The sequence below is a fragment of the Rhagoletis pomonella genome, unplaced genomic scaffold (genome assembly GCF_013731165.1).
Source record: "Rhagoletis pomonella isolate Grant_MI unplaced genomic scaffold, Rhpom_1.0 Rhpom_scaffold_00003, whole genome shotgun sequence".
In the NCBI taxonomy this organism is placed as follows: Eukaryota; Metazoa; Arthropoda; class Insecta; order Diptera; family Tephritidae; genus Rhagoletis; species Rhagoletis pomonella.
In genome coordinates, this window is record NW_023458557.1 from 47,245,827 (window position 1) to 47,263,664 (window position 17,838).

A 17,838-nucleotide genomic window follows, 5' to 3' on the forward strand; every position below is an offset into this window, starting at 1 on the left:
TCAACGTTTTAATTTTACTAGTCTCTTTTCGAGAGCATATTTTCGGGCACTAGGCCCATTCCAACTGCCCAAGACAGGTATGTAATTAAGGGAATGTTCCCCAATAATACCAGAGTAATTATATGTAAAAAACAAAATTTTAGCTGCATTTTAACATGTCAAGAAAATAAAAAAAATTGAGAACATCAGCGTTTTTATAAAAAACCGACCGGCGCGACCTCTAAGAAAACTTTTTTTTTCAAAATAAAAAAACACGTTTCTCTTTTTTTATCACAAATAACAATAATTTGAGGTAGCGTTTATGAATTTCCAAAAAAAAATTTTTTTGAACCACTCTAGTATGTATGTATCTTTATATTTTAGGTATGTGATCACCGAATGCGTATTAGGGCTGTCAACGGAAGATTTGGAGGTGCGTCACATGATTCCCATGTGTGGAACTTGTCAAGCGAGCGGGATTATTTAAAATCAAATTATGAGAATGGCGATAAAGGTGTGCGAATCCTTGGTAGGTTCCTTTTATATGCGCTACATCCATTCACGAAATCTTTTATTGACAATTGCTCTTCCACACTACCATTGGTGACTCTGGATATCCGCTGGAACCATGGCTACTAACTCCGTATAGAAATACTGCGGAAAATTCTGACGAGCTGTTTTTTAATCAAAGTTAATCGAAAGGAAGATCAATAGTAGAACGAGTATTTGGCGTGTTAAAAGGCCGATTTAGATGCCTTTGAGCTGCACGGGAGCTTCATTATGCTCCAGAAAAAGTTGTTAAAATACTGAACGAAGCAACCTACAGATATTAGAACTGAGCCAGACGAAACTGTAACCGTTAATGCTGATAATACAGAAGAAATAAATTTTCTCAACATTGCTAGAAGATTAAGAGAAGAAATAAAAAGCAATTTGGTAGCTACTCGAAATTCCATATAATAAGTAAACATGATTTTGCAATAAATAATTTATTAAATTAAGAGAACTTCAGTCTTTCGTTACATAGGAGCACAACACATGGATTATTAAGGTTTCTTATATTTTTATAAAATAATTAAAATAAAAAGCACCTAAATACAGTCAAAACAAAGAAATAAACTTCTGTGTTTACAATAAAAATTATGACTAGTTCATCACATCATGCTTGACTAGCCTTGATATTTATGATATGAATTTATGTATATTTACAATGTAAATAGGGAAGAGACATTTTAGCAAGTTTTGGCTATAGCTTACTATCTAAAAAAAACATGTTGAAATCTAATTAAAAAGCTCAACATTTTGACGAAGCTTTGATTTAGATGGTTTTTGTTAGAAAACGAGTTACGCTTTCCCAAAAAAATAAACATTAAATAAACGAAAGGGAAATAGCCGAAGAATGCTAAAATTTCTCTTCCCTATTTATATTGTCGGCCGCTGGGGTGTAGTGGTAACCAGTGCGCGCTTTCACTCATCTGCACCTGGGTTCAAGCCCTGGTCAAAGCAACATCACAAAAAAATATAGAAAAAGGTTTTTTCTTAACAGCGGTCGTCCCTCGGCAGACAATGGCAAACCGAGTGTATTTCTGCCATGAAAAACAGCTTCTCATAAAAATACAATCGCCGTTCGGGGTCGGCGTAAAACTGTAGGTCCCTCCGCTTTGTGTGACTACATCAAGGCGCACGCCACAAGTCGGAGGAGAAGCTCGGCCAAACACTAACATATGTGTAAGCGCCAATCTATTATTATTATTATTTATATTTTCGCCACTGTATATCCATATTAGAGATGGGCACGTGAGTAATTTTGGCTCACGTTACCGCTTGGCCAAACGCCTAGCAATGGCTGAAGGCACTATTATCTATTATTTTAACAAATTTCAGATTTACATACCTATGTATCTATTACGAGTATAAAAAAGAATTGGTATTAATATTTATTCAACGTATGTAATATTAAAATGACATTAGGTCATATTTTTGTTTAAAAATAAAATTTTGTCGAGGTTTTCACCAAGCAGTCGTGTACATCTTTCTTCCAGAATTCTGCCTGACACAGAAAAAACTCTTTCACTAATAGCTGAGCTAGCTGGTATGTTTAAAAATTTGCCTGGAAAGACTTCTAAGAAGGGGCAAATCTTTAGCTTTCTCCCAAAATTTTAAAACATCGTCACAACTTTTGTTTTCCGATTTTTTTTCAAATAAATCTGTATTTCCGTATTAATTTCTTCAAAAACTGTTTCTGCAGATTCGTTTGCGCATCTTTGAATTCGTCAAAAGTTGCACGGGTTTTTGCCCTTTTCGAGGTAGAAGGAACATCATCATCCAGAATTCGGTAATCGTGCTGAGGGCGAGCGCTCTTTTCTTCAAGTGCATGTCTACCTAAGTTATCTTCAAGCATTGCTTTTACTGTCCCTATTATATGTTCGCGCTGTTCTGCAGATATAAACTGTAACTTTTTAAACAGAGGATTTAAAAACCATCCATGGTTGGAATCTTTTATTTAAAGCAACAGCTGTGTTTTTCTTCAAATCGATGATGACTTCAGAATCAGGTGCATTCACTTTACACTGCTTTTGTAGTATTTTGTACCACAGAACATACTCATGGATGGCGCTCTAATTTTCAGAACACATCTTGAAAGGGGCCAGAAATTCTAACAATTTTTCCAACAAATTTGCATTTATTTTAGATAGTTTATGAAGCTAATTTCTTTCTATTAATAATTGTTGAACTTCTTGTCGCCTTTCGTGAATGCTTGACAGCATTATAAATAACGAGTTCCACCGTGTCTTAACATGTTGCTTTAAAGACTTTGATAGTTTCTTATTGAGTTCGGTATATTTAAAATAGCCTACAAGCTTTTTTGAAGCGTCTATCAATTCACTTAACTTAATATTACAGAATGCCTCCAATGTCAAAGTGAAAGTTAAACAGTAAGTTTACGAATTTATTTTAGATTAAAATACAAATAAGTACATACATGCATATGTGAAAATGACGTGATTGACGAAAATCTAACTCACGCACGCGAAAATTTCAGGCACGCACGATCACGGATATTACGTGATTTTTCACTGAAAGCCGCTCACGCTCACGCGTGAAAAGGCGTGACACGACGTGTCACGTAGAAAAGCACGACTTTTGCCCATCTCTAATCCATATCATCTTTTATGAATGAGGCTATTTGTTTCTATTTCTAAATTTAACATTTCTTTTTGCAGTTATAACTTACTTAATCTTAATTTTAAATTTTCACGGTAAATTTTTTGTTTGTGGAGAAATTTTTCTCTTGCAGTTTTAAGTTTCTGTTTTTCTATTTTCCTTCCTTTTTTCATATTTTTTAAAATGTTATTTAATATTACTTTAATGTCGTTTTCGATGCTCTTTGTGCTGCACCAAACTCTAATGTGCCTACCGTACCACTCATTGATTCCCACATAGATAATAGTTCACTGACTTTCTGTTCCAGTTGCGTAAGTGAGCAGTAATTGGATGGACCACCACCAGTTCCGGAAATGCTGTGTTTATTGCGACGCATTTTTGCTTTCAAATGCGTCTTGTAATCAGCCCAAAACTAAAATTTTAGGTTATTGTATATTGCCAAAAACAACTAAAGTTACTACTTACTTTCTTCCAACCAGCAACTTCACGCATCGGTGTGCCAGATGCATTTAGGTCGCAAGCCAATTTCTTCCAAAGGTTTATGGAAACGGTTTTAGCATCCGGCGTCTTCAATAAACCCTTAGACAAATCCGGGTGGATTTCCATGAAATCCACTAAAATTTCAAACTGCTTTTGATCCGTCTCTTTACCTTTAGTAGTTTCCCTATATATTTTTTTTAAATGTATGTAAATATATGCAATTTCAGTTTGTATATTTCATTTAACTTAGATTTCTATTTGTTGCGTATGCCTTTGAATTGTAGCAAGAAAAATGCGAATGTCACAGCCATTTGACAGCTATATTCGAAAAACAGAGTGCTGCGAAGGCGAAGGGGAAAAATGTGATGCGAAAGGGATAAATGAAAGGCGTAGTTCGAAAATTTCTGCGCAAATGTCGTATTACAGGGTACCTTTTATGCGAATGCGAAGCAAATTTCATTCGAATCGCATTACAGAGTAAGGGCCCTGGAAAATCCACCATACACCAGGTATTCACAATACGCCAAATCTTGGAAAAGACCCGCGAGAAAAGGATCGACACTCACCACCTAGTTGCCGCTTTTAAAGCCGCTTTTGACAGCACTAAAAGGAGTTGCCTATACGCCGCTATGTATGAATTTGGCATCCCCTCAAAACTCGTTCGGCTGTGTAAAATGACGTTGAGCAATACCACCAGCTCCGTCAGAATTGGGAAAGACCGCTCCGAGCCGTTCGCAACCAAACGGGGTTTCAGACAGTGCGACTCCCTTTCATGCGACTTCTTTAATCTGATGTTGGAGAAGATAATAAGAGCTGCAGAACTGAACCGCTCAGGAACAATTTACTACAAGAGCGTGCAATTGCTGGCTTATGCCGATGACATCGATATCATCGGTATCAAAAACCGCGAAGTCTGTTCTGCCTTTTCCAAGTTAGATAAAGAAGCAAAGCGAATGGGTCTGGTGGTAAACGAGGACAAGACGAAGTATCTTCTGTGATCAAACAAACAGTCAGCACATTCGCGCCTTGGCACCCACGTCAATGTTGACAGTTACAATTTCGAGAAAGTAGAGAATTTTGTTTACTTGGGAACCAGCATTAACACCGATAATAATGCCAGTATGGAAATTCAACGAGGATCATTCTTGCCAACAAGTGCTACTTTGGACTGAGTAGGCAATTCAGGAGTAGAGTCCTCTCTCGACGTACGAAAACCACGCTCTATAAGTCACTCATCATGCCCATGCTGGTACAGTATATTTTGCTTTGCTGCCTTTATGCTTAAGTGCACATTTAAGATACCTACCCCAAAATGCGCATCTGAGCCATTATTTTTAACATTTATAAGGAAACTGCTCCGATAAATGCATTCAACATACCTACACATTGGCGATAGCTGCCTTAAAAATTTTGCAACTAGTATCAATTATCAAAGAAAGTATTACGTTTACCTGCACTGGCCTACAATTATCTAATTTTACAAGCTTTTATTTATTTTACTCATATCGCAGAACAACGGAAATGGCTATCAATTTTTCTAGTTATATAGATAATAAGATACCATTCGAAAAAAAATTTCGCTTGCATTATTTTCTTCGTGATAAGTGCTTCTCCATTATTTGGTTTCATAGGGATTCGGATACCTTCCTCATTGAAGTAGTAAAGAAAATTCGCTAAAGTGCCTTTTTCGGTTAGGTGCACAAGTTTTTCGTGCAAAGAGGGATGTGCAGCTAAGCAAAATATACTGTATATGGCGCAGAAGCATGGACAATGACAACATCCGATGAGAGGCCTCTTGGAGTGTTCGAGGGAAAGATTTTGCGGAAGATTTACGGGCCTTTACGCGTTGGGGACGGCGAGTATCGCAGACGATGGAACGATGAGCTGTATGAGCTTTACAACGACATGGACATAATGCAGCGAATTAAAATATAGCGGCTCCGCTGGCTTGGCCATGTCTTTCGAATGGACACCGACGCTCCAGCTCTGAAAGTATTCAACTCGGAACCCGCTGGTGGAGAAGGACTTGGCTTTACTTGGCGTTTCCAATTGGCGTCAGTTGGCACAGAAGAGAAACGACTGACGTGCTTTGCTGAACTCGGCCAAAATCGCTTAGGCGGTTACAGCGCCAAATAAGAAGAAGAAGCAGCAGGAGATCAGCTAATTTGATTTTTTCCTGTATTTTGTATTTAAATTTTAATTATACTACTTAACTTTAGTTGCTATTCATAATACATTTGAATTTCAGTAGCGTTGTCCATCGGCGCTATCGGTAGCGTTATGTCCATATTCAAGCCATACGGTAGAACTTACAAAAAAATTGGTATAATGCTCACTTATTTTGTTCTTAAATTTTTTATTAATGTTTTACTTATCTACATTAGGGTGGCCCAAAGTTTTTTCCTCCACCCACCCCCAGATCTGAAGAATATCAAAAATAAGGAGACACGTATTTTTTTTTATTTTGAAATCGATCAATAATTTCCCGTGCCGCGGGAGCTTTGAAGTTTCCCATGTATTTTACATAGGGAAAATACATTTTTTCGTAAAATTGCTATAAAATCGTTAAAAATAAATATTTTTTGATCGAATAAGACTATTTCCCTTCAAAACATAAAACTATGATGCATATTATTTTACTAAGGCCCCTATCAGAGTTGGGCAAAATTTATTCGAATGACGAATAACAAATGAATAAAATAATAATAAAACAAGTAATTTATGTATATAGATATGTACATATATTTATTTATAAAATGATAACCGTTTTCGTTGTTGCGATTTAACCCAAACCCCTGGATAGATTTAAATCAAATTTTCGGCGGTTATTCCATGCGCATAAAGTCCTATTAAAAGCTACTAGAAAACTCCTTGGTGGCGATGGAGCCGAGTTATTTATAAAAGCCGTATTTATGAACTGATTTCGTTCAAATTCAAAATGTGTTCTTCCTGCATGATGAAAAATACTTATGCGAAAATGGACCCGCTAGGTGGCGCTGCAGTTGAGTTATTTAGAAAATCCCTATTTATTGTGCAATCAGGTTGCAATTCAATGGTGCTGCAGTCGAAATCATTAGAAACCCTATATGTCTGGACTACTTTGTTTCTTATGTTTATATTATACGAATTTACGATGTCTCACGTCGTCATACACCCTAAATGCGACCTTGCATCTACCTCCGCTTGATGAAATTGCTCAGGCGGCCATTGCTGCAGCAGTAAGACTCAAGAAAACCAGCTCTTGGATATTTTAAAAGTGGCAAATCAGCAAAGAAAGTTTCGACCACATCCTTCCAAGAAAGACCACTGCTGGTATACCAATGGCCAAATTTTACATCGAGGATTTTTGGCTCTCCTGTAATAGAAAACGCACATCTGTGCTCTTCAGCTTCCTTATAAGGACTTTTGTTGGCCTACATGACATACGACTAGAGGTTGACGCATCGAACCAATGTTGTAGTTGCAAGATCATAGAAGAAGATTACGCACGCTTAGAAAACATCTCACAAGTGGAAATAAGACCATCGGTAAAGCTCATGACATTTAAAGGAATTTTTTCTTGCATATAGCATCAGAGCGCTATTTTTTTTGGCAGAAATATGTGTGAGAAGGGTTCTGCTCTTTAGTTGTTCAACCTAAATTAAGAATTTTTACTTTACGCAATAAATCTTATCAGGGGCCGCCAAACCAGAGGGAATGGGCTAGTATTCTTGATAAAATAGTAAACAGAATTCAGCTAACTCACAATCCTTCACAATAGAAATAAAAGTAATAGGTGGCTCAATGTGTTAAAAATTAGTTTTTATTCATTATTTAAAATAACGAATAAATTATTCGCAAGCAATTTATTCACGAAAAATTTATTCGTGAATAAGTTATCTGCGAATAATTATATTACGGATAAAATTTTATTCGAATAATTATCTAAATAGCAATTTATTCGAATAATGCCCAACTCTGGCGCCTATTATGAGTTGCATTCGATCTTCGACTGTGGTCGAAAGTGCTGATCGAACTAATTTTCATTTGGTATTATGGCACTCATTCGATGAAGAATAGCGCTATTGTGAATTTCGCCCGTTTAGGTTGTTCACAATAGTATATTTTCACGGCTGAGAAGCTTTGTTAAGAAATCGAGCAAACTAACTAGTGTGCTTATACACATGTAAATTTGTGCAAATTAAAATGAAATAACTAAAATAAAAAACGTTTTAGTATACCACGCTTTTATAAATGGACTAAAAATTAGAAAAAAATATTTCTCAGTCCCATAGAATTTGTTTTGATTTTGAAGTTTTAGCAAAAGTCATATAAACCATTTATGAATAGAAAGCATTAGATTTAATTGACAATAGTCAAACATAAGATAGACCAAGGCATAACAAGGTAGAAGTGATTTCGACATTTCTCTCTTTTGAACTGTGACTGAAATGTCAACTCTTAACCCTATACAATTAAAAATTCTAATTTTTTAGTTTAAATTTTCAATTGTGAGCTGTGCTACTGATTTTAAATACACAATAAAATGAATAGGATTTACGAGCGGTGTGCTGTGTGTGGCAAGAGCCGGGACAACAAACTTTATTGTCAAGTGAAGCGAAAAAGGTGGGCGAATAGCTGCGGTGTTTCATTGGAATACTCTTCGTGTGTGTGCGAGAACCATGTTAGGGCCAGTGACTTTTTATTTGTTGCCCATTGCAACTGAGTATTTCTAAGCGCTCTCGTTTGTTCCCAGGCACAGTACCTCTACCTTGCGATTCCCCAATGCTTCAATTATCCCAAGATTCGGTCGTACCTGAGGTGTCTGTGGGGACGAAGTTAGCTGTTGATGCACATACCCAAACTGAGCAAGTGTGCCATAAACAAGCACGACCGGATCCACGAGTACACTAACATACTATATAAGCACCCTTTAGGATCTTGAAATAGACTTAGAGCACACCACAAACTAGACTACAAGTGATTGTAAGTAGTCCAAAGTTTAGTCCAAGCACATGTAAAATTCAATTTACATTTAACATTGAATGTCCTAGGCTCGGACCAATTGTCCGCTTCTGCATTACATTGTAACCAATTTTAGATATAAAAAAAAAAATAAAATAAAACTTTTGCCAGATGCGATTCGAACCGGGGTTCTAAGATTTTCTAAGCAGATACTCTCTGTACATGCCAACGACGCACATGAAAATTCGATGACTAAGTGCCTACATATCAGTAAATCGTTAATTGTACCCGTTGTGCGCTACTGCGTGACATTGTAACCAATTTTAGATGAAAACTCATACCTTATGCATTACATACATTAGATACAAAACTTCTATACCTACGACTATATTTTTCAAGCAACTGGGCCAATGTTTCCTTCAGGGCAAATGCTCCGCGAACTTCTTCTTCTTCTTTATTGGCGCTGTAACCGCCTAAGCGATTTTGGCCGAGTCCAAAACATCACGCCAGTCATTTCTCTTCTGTGCTAACTGACGCCAGTTGGAAATGCCCAGTGAAGCCAAGTCCTTCTCCACCAACGCAGAGGAGGCCTACCTCTTCCTCTGTTACCAGCATCGCGGCCCGCGTTGAATATTTTCCGAGCAGGAGCGTTTCTGTCCATTCGAACGACATGGCCAAGCCAGCGGAGCCGCTGAATTTTAATTCTCTGCACTATGTCTATATCGTTGTAAAGCTCATACAGCTCATTGTTAAATCGTCTGCGATATTCGCCATCACCAACGCGTAAAGATCCGTAAATATTTCGCAGAATCTTTCTCTCGAAAACTCCAAGAGCCGCCTAATCAGATGCTTTCATTGTCCATGCCTCCGTGCCATACACCAGCGCAGGTATGATGAGTGACTTATAGAGTGTGATCTTTGTACGACGAGAGAGGACTTTACTTCTCAATTGCCTACTCAGCCCAAAGTAGCACTTGTTGGCAAGAGTGATTCTCCGTTGGATTTCAAGGCTGACATTATTATTGGTGTTAATGCTGGTTCCCAAATAAACGAAGTCGTCTACTTTTTCAAACTTGTAACTGTCAACAGTGACGTGGGTGCCAAGACGCGTATGCTCTGACTGTTTGTGTGATGACAGGAGATACTTCGTTTGGTCCACGTTCACCACCAGACCCATTCGCTTTGCTTCTCTATCCAATCCCGAGAAGGCAGAACCCCTTGTTTTTACCGATAATATCGATGTCGTCGGCATACGCCTGCAATTGTACACTCTTGTAAAGTATTGTGCCTGAGCGGTTCACTTCTGCGGCTCTTATTATCTTCCCCTTCCCCTTCTCTGAAACCTTGTGTTGCTCCGCGAACACTAATGATAAAATTTGGTACGTGCATAACAAAGGGTTAATTTCTTTGTTTACATTTTTTTGACATTACAGTCAGCTATGGAGAGCTCCACTGAGTTGTCACTTCTACCTTGTTGAATATACCTTGACATAGACCTAAAATTTGTACAGAGAAAGTACAAATTTGAGATCGATTTTAAGCGGTCGTCATTCATATATCCACATATCAATTCACGTTTATTATATGCGCCCCACGCTTTTCATTTTCAATCTCATAAATTGTTTATAATGACTTTTGCTAAAATTTCAAAATCCAAAGTTATCAAAGCAAATTCTATGGGACTGAAAAATATTATTTTCTAATTTTTAGTCCATTTATAAAAGCGTGGTATATTAAAAAGTTTTTTATTTTATTTTATTTATTTTATACTTTTTAGTCTTGTCCAAGGTACATTGAACAGGTAGTATCAGTAGAGCAGCTGATTTGATTTATTTTCAAATTATTTGGTTTCGAAAATGTCAAATATTTTAAATTTTTTCTCACAAAAATTCTGAATTGTTAAAATCCATTTGCATGTGAAACCTTTTTCCATACAAAACAAGCGATTGAATAGCAGCTTTTGGAACGTTCGCCCAACTCAGCAGCACAACCGCTGATTACTGGCCCTTGTAAAGGATGGATCAATGCTTCGAGAAGCAAACAAATTTACTAGGAAAGAAAGTTACATAAATTTTTATTTTTTCCAATTTAAATTTTTTATTTTTTATAATTTTTTGTATTTCACATGGCACGCTTTGATTTAGAAGAAAAAATTCAGAACAGGTTTTGTCACTTTCGATACCAGAAGCAACAACAAAATACACGCAAAAGTTGTTTTTGCTCTACTGATACTACCTGTTTAATGTGCCTTGGTCTTGTCTGTATAAAATGTTGCATTAGATATTAAAATAATTCAACGTGCAGTGAAAAGAGAACAGAAGGCTATGCAAGCAAAATGTTTTGTTCTCATGTTGAGTATATACATATGTACATTAGGCTGGGTCGATTTTGTATGGGTGAAAATAAAAGTCATTTGACCGCATTGTAATAGTAATATTATGATGTTTTAGGCCTAAGCCAATTGTTATTGGCCAAGAAAGATTAATTTAAAACTTATCTTTAGCCCGCGCAATTAAATCAAAGTGTATGAATTTCGAAAATGAAACTTTGGCTTGTAATATCTATGGAATGAGTTATTGTTATAAAAAGGATGATAAATCAAATTAAGGGCTATTAAATTTAGTACCTCACGTTCATTTATCATTTTTCAATAAGTATACACGTTTTTAAGATATCAAGATAAAACTTACAAAAACTATAATATTCCCTTATGAATTTTCAATTCTTCATTACTTCAGCAACCAAGTGAAAAATACAAACAAGTGAGACGAGATTTATTTCAAACGGTTTAATGTTTTCGGATGTTTATGTAATACTAGAGGGACCATAGACATAGGCCCCTATTATGAGTTGCATTCGATTTTCGACTGTGGTCGAAAGTGCTGAGCGAACGAATTTTCATTTGGTATTATGGCGCTCATTCGATGAAGAATAGCGCTATTGTGAATTTCGCTCGTTTAGGTCGTTCACAATAGTATATTTTTCACCGCTGAGAAGCTTTGTTTACAAATCGAGCAAACTAAATAGTGTGCTTATACATATTTATGTAAATTTGTTCTAATTAAAATGAAGTAAAAAAGAAAGCAAGTTTATAAAAACGTGGTAAAATGAGTACAACGAGTTCTGGTTCAACGATTCGTCAGAGGATGAGAGCTTAGTAAACTGGCCAGGAGTAGCAAATGTTTAACAGAGTTTAAGTTTATTAGTCTTTCGAATATATTTTGATATAAAATATATTTAAGAAATTTGTCTACAGATTCATTAAAAAGTTCCGACCATCTAAAGTGGCGTTTGTGAGCCAAATCTATTTAAAATATTTTAAAACTATCAACAGCGCTACGATTTTGTTCTCAGAGATCGTGCCAACAGTATTGGGTTTTTCTTTCACAAGTAAAACCAGCCTTTCGAGTTTGTGTTTAGTATTCACGATGTTAGAACTGCATGAAATTAATAAAAATTGTTTAAAATTGGTGTCTAGCCGCCAAAATGTAAGAAAACATATACAAAATCATACATTTTTCACAATTTTCTAACACTTCGCTACACCATCGAAAGCAAAATTCTGTTCGACAGAAAATTCGATACTCAACGAAAATTTCGACACGCTTGCATAGCTCATAATACGAATTTCACTTTCGATCTTCGATCTTCGATAGCCAGCGAAGATCGAAAATCGAATGCAGCTCATAATAAGGGCCTTAGTCACGCTTAGTCGTGGTGAATGAATGTATTGTCAAAAATTAGGAATCGTTTGACAAGTTATTAGTAGTTTCAAACATATAAGAATTAACATACATTAGCATAATACAATTAGGGTGAGAAACGCCCATTTTAAGTCCATTTTTGCAGTCTTGAAAACTGGTGCGGAATGGTTTCATTAGTCGCCGAAGAAGCACATTTTTCGCTGTTTCTAAATTTGCCGTTATATGAAAGTAGGGGACGTGCAATAAGTTTTTTAGATATACATAAATATTTTAGTTAATTCCATTATGTGAAAAAGTGACTGTAGGATTTACAGTACTCTTTAACATGTCCTGGGAAATCCTTTTGAGGACTCTCCAATTGGACGATATTGCTTTGCATTCAGCTTGAATGAAAAAAGTCACTCGCTGGCACAGTTTTCTGTAATCCGGTTCTTTTATTTAAAGGTTATTTATACAATTGAAGATAATTTAAAAAAAAAAACTGGAGAGCCACTTAAGTTTTTCGATATAACTTTGGTAAATGTTACTCGATCGGTACGTAATAATTAACAAATTGAAAGCGAGACTTACTGTTACTGATTTATGATAACAATATGATGAAAATCGTTCAGATTATAAACCAGTTATTTTAAACCAGTCATTTTGCTATATTTGCAATTTTTAAATTGTATGCATAAACATAAGTAAACTAATTAGTGTTTCCAGAAGTTGTGCCTGTTCAGTGTTTCCATACTCATTTGAATAAACAAAATTTTTCCACGATGATGGAAAATAATGGCTATTCTATTAGATCTACCGAAATTGTTCCTAAATTTGCAAAAATTCGCAAATTATAGCTAATATTAAAAAAAGATTAGAATATTTGGAACTAGCGATCTAAATGCACGCCAGCAATATTAATGCTGTTCATCACATCTTTTGACTATAGGCCAGTGCAATTATCAAGAGAACAATTAAAATTTCTTTGAAAATAGTTAAGTTTCAGATTAACGATAAGCTAAAGTGCTGCGAGAAATGATATTTGACTTTATATTTTGCGTTAACGGATTCATTATCTAATAATATGCACCAACCCTTTTTACTGAACCCAGAATTTTTAACAAGAATTGGTCTTATTCGACTAGTGTGCTGTGGGTCTCTTGGCGGTCGATGCGCGGGCTCTCACAATTAAAATAAAATACTAATATTTTGCAGGCTTGTTGTTGACTTCATGATACAATATATTTTCACTATTACGAAGGGATTTGAGAAAAATTTGATTTTCGACCCGCCCTAATGTACATACATGCATATAGCAGAAATTAATTTCGTTTAAAGAAATGACGTGACTAAGGCGCCTATTATCATTCGCGAAACGCTTAAAATTTGCGAATCGCTTTTAATGGCGAGTCGCCTTTTGACCAGTATTATGGTTAGCGAATGTACTAGTTCGCATAAAATATGATGTTGCCAGCGCCAAAAACAGAAAGCAACGAAAGTGAAACGTCAAAAAAAGAACGGAATTTCAAAGACAAAGTTCAAATTGATTGAATGTAATAAAAGTAAAAGTAAATCGAAATGATGAGCAGTGTGGACTTATTTTTTGAGGACGAGTACGATGTGAAGGAAACCAACCTGCAAAGACTGAGACGCAGCAATACCACCAATTTTAAAGCTTGCTTGCGCCCTTCGCTTTTTCGCTGATGGCTCCTATCAAAGGGGCGTTGGTAACGATTTCGAACTAGGCTTCCCACAAGCGACGGTATCGGTGGTCTTAAAAGAAGTACTGGAGATATTCCAGACCGTCATTTGTCATGAATGGATAAATATACAAATGACTGAAGACGAGAAACAAAGGGCTAGACATTTTTTCTTCCGAAAATCTCGTATACCTGGAATCATCGGCTGCGTGGACGGAACACACATTGGTATTGTGGTTCAATTCTTTTTTCCTATTTGTATAATGTATATTTTTCAGGCTTTTGATCACAACATGGTGATACGGTATGTAGACGGCCGTTTTCCCGGCTCAACACACGATTCATTTGTTTGGGGCAACAGTGAACTGAAAGAAATCTTGCAAAAGATGTACTGCAACGGAGAACGAAGTTCTATGCATTTAGGTATGCTGTTTAACCAGATTAATTCCAATATGTAATTTGATTTTCTTATAGGGGATTCTGGGTACCCCTTAACCCCTTATTTAATGACACCATTTCGTAGTGCAATCACTGGCAGCAGAGAGTCAACCTTTAACACACAGCATGCCAAAGCGAGAAATATTGTGGAGAGAACAATTGGTGTGTTGAAATGTCGTTTTCGATGCCTCCTCGGGGAAAGAAAACTGCATTATTCTCCACACAAAGCCACACAAATAGTCAACACCTGCTGTGCTCTTCACAACATTTGTTTGCATTTTAATACTGAAACACCAGATGCTGTTGAAAATTACATCGATCCAGTTGTTCAAGTGGACCCGGAAAATACGGACATTCATTCTAATGAAGGGGATCTGCGAAGGTCCGAAATAATGCATTCATTATTTGATTAGTCCTTAATTGTAATTTTTATTTTCTTCTATATTTAAAAGAAAACACTCTTTTTTCAAATAAAATTTATCCATTTAACTTAAATTGAACTTCGGATATGAAAAAAATATATACATAAAAAGATTAATAGATAAAACGTCTTACTTTAGCTCATATTTTAGTTTTTTAAGTTCAAGTTTTTTTAATTTTAACTCGAGCTTTTCTTTATGCATATTTTTTTGCACGTTCTTGCTGCTCCTTATTCTTTCTTCTTTCCATTTCCTTCAAAAGGTTCAACTTTTCTTTCTTTATTTCTAAACTTTTTCTTTTATATCTCGCTATATCGTGTAAATCCTGCCCAATACTTTTTGCTCTTTCGATCAATTCATTCATCAATGCATTTTTAAAAATTTAATGCGCTCTTCCTCCCTCTCGTTAACAGCAGATGCGGAAAGTTTTCTTTTTTAGAAGGCGTAGCTTGTACGCAACGGCTAATGTCTTCCATATTTCCGGTGGTTTCTTCTGTATTTTCGCTTACAGGCGCTTCAAATGTGTCTTCAATTACTGTCTCCGGTATAGGCGCACTTGCTTCTTTTGGGACATATCTACTGATGCCGGCAAAAGTACTTCCACTTGGACAAACAGCATATTGAAGACCAAGCAATGAATCGACTGCCTGCTCCAAAGGTGAAAGACTCAGTTGAGTAAACGGTCCACCGCCAGTAGCGACGCTCTCTCTCTTATTGGCAGCAATCTTTTGCTTCAATTTTAATTTGTAGCCCAGCCATACTTGAAATTGGGAAAAATTACTGTAAATTTTCTTGAAATCTGCGTTCAATTAGATAGATACCTTGTTCCAACCTCTGCCGTCTCGCATTGGGGGTCCAAGACAGTTCAAATCACCAGCGAACTTGTCCACATCTCTGTGTTGGTTTTTTTGCTCGAACCAAAGCTGCCAAGCCCTTTGGCTACTTCTGGGTGCTCCTCCATTAATTCAACAATTTTTTTGAATTATTGTGCATTTGTTTTCTGCACACTACAAACCAAACATTCTTTTTATTTGCATTTAGCTTACGTTTTTTGTTAATCTTACCATTTTTTTATATTCTCCATCTTTTTCTGGGAGTTTTTTAATATTCTATCAAAATTCTATCCGCTAGTCACGTTCAAATTTCAACCGCTCGATTTTGACAGTTGCGGCGAACGGTTTTTAGGCGAGTCGCTAACAGTAATAAACGCATTTTTTACATTCGCTTCATTTTGAAGTTTGAACGTCACACGGCGACTCGCTAGCAGTAATACAAATTTTGGCGAGTCGCGCATTTTTTCCAGCGATTCGCAAACGATAATAGGGGCCTAATTGTAATCTAATTGTATATTTGATATGATATCTACAACGAGGTTGATATCTAGACTAGGTTGATATCTAGACTTTGCCATAAATACCTTTGATATATTTATAGTAGGGGTCTTCATAAAAAGTGATAAACTCTTGATAAACGTGATAAAGTGATAAATTTATCATTTTGATAAATGAACTGTCAAAGTTTGTATGGAAATCTATTTAACCAAAGTTTATCACTTTATCAAACGACTTTGGTGGATAAATGTATAAATTTCAGCAAAATTCAACCCTTACAGGCTGCCAGGATCTCGCTTTTGCTAGGAACACATAAAACCAAACGAACACAATGGACGAGCTAGGAATGAAACGTAACTAGCCATATAAGTTAAATAATAAAAAGTTTTATGCAATTATTTACCAAGGTGCGTTCATGAAAGACGGCGGATAAACTGATACATTTAAGCAATTTATCCCTTTATCACTTTAGATGAAGACCCCTAGTATAAATGGCGGTCTAGACGCACAACATTGCAAGTTGATAAAAGCATTGTAATAATAATAAAATTATAGTTTAAAAAAACTAGAAACACGCTTTTGTTACAACAAGCACTAAAAAGTACAAAATAATTTATAGATATAGCGCTTAATAAGAGAAGGATTTTCCCTAACTTGATTTAATTTAACTTTTTAAACTATGATTAAAGTGATATCTAAAGATATCTCATTGAAAATTATGTCTATAATTTCATTTTCTAATTTTTAGTCTTTTGAAATCCTGCAATCAATATTATTCTGTCCGTATATTTCTCATTCTACTTAATTCTTTCAATGCATCGTTATGGCATGGCTTCTTTCCAGTCAGTTTCGAGCTAACCAATTCCTCTATCCGAAGTCGTTCTAGCGTTCTAACTCTACTAAGAGCGACAAAGGCTTGACCATTTGCGAATACCTTCGATCCTAACAGCGTAGTCCACAGTACTACATTGCATCTTACGTACTGTTGATGTCCATGATAGTATGACTGGCAGCATTCTGCTTTCAGCGGTTCCGTAACTTAACTTTGCCGGAATCTGTATTGACTTTGGCTGTATTATATGTCCATTTCCAAGTTTTACACGTATTGATGGTATATCTTCTGCATACATTTAATCTCGTCTAAAATTTGGCCAGATAATTTCAGCGATGGATCCTATTGTGCCATTTATGAGTTCATAAGCCTCCTGTCTTATTGAAGTCGCTAGGCATGATTTGGGGTTTCAATAGATTTAAACTTAAGTAGCTAATACACATATTTGTATGTATTCTAAATGTGAGCCAAATCGGATCATAAATACGGGTTTTTCTTTTTATATAAATAATATATATTCTAATTATAAACCAAATCAGACTATAAATGTCGGTTTTACAAATATCTCGACCCCTGCGCAACCTAGCGCCACAATTTTTTGTGGAGTTATTTCTTTTTATATAAGTGATATAGATTCTAAATATGAACGAAATCGGACTATAAATGCATTGTCATGGGTTCTGAGCTATGTTTGAAGTTTCAAGTCTGTAGCTCATCGGGAAGTTTGTTAAATATTGATTGCGAAATTCCAGGACATACACACTGAAAATAAAATCTGCGTAAATATAACGAAAACTTGCGTAAATCTTACGAAATTTTTCGTCATCTTGAGCCACGAAAGTTTTCGTTGATTGTACAAAACCGTTT

At 36.0% G+C, this 17,838-nt stretch overlaps 1 protein-coding gene and 1 pseudogene across 2 annotated transcripts in view; one reads left to right on the forward strand and one right to left on the reverse strand.

Annotated features, from left to right (window-relative positions):
- LOC118735262 (putative nuclease HARBI1) overlaps positions 1-1,011 on the forward strand; it is a 2,814-nt gene extending 1,803 nt beyond the window's left edge. Inside the window, exons 2-3 of one of the 2 annotated variants that reach the window (XM_036464912.1) lie at positions 364-508; positions 629-1,011. In XM_036464912.1, the coding sequence (XP_036320805.1) occupies positions 364-508; positions 629-693 (210 nt within the window). In that variant the 3' untranslated portion in view covers positions 694-1,011. Of the gene's footprint in view, positions 1-363 lie in introns of both variants that reach the window. The other variant, XM_036464911.1, reaches the window with a different exon arrangement.
- A 2,324-nt stretch (positions 1,012-3,335) lies between these two features.
- LOC118736264 overlaps positions 3,336-17,838 on the reverse strand; it is a 25,689-nt pseudogene continuing 11,186 nt past the window's right edge.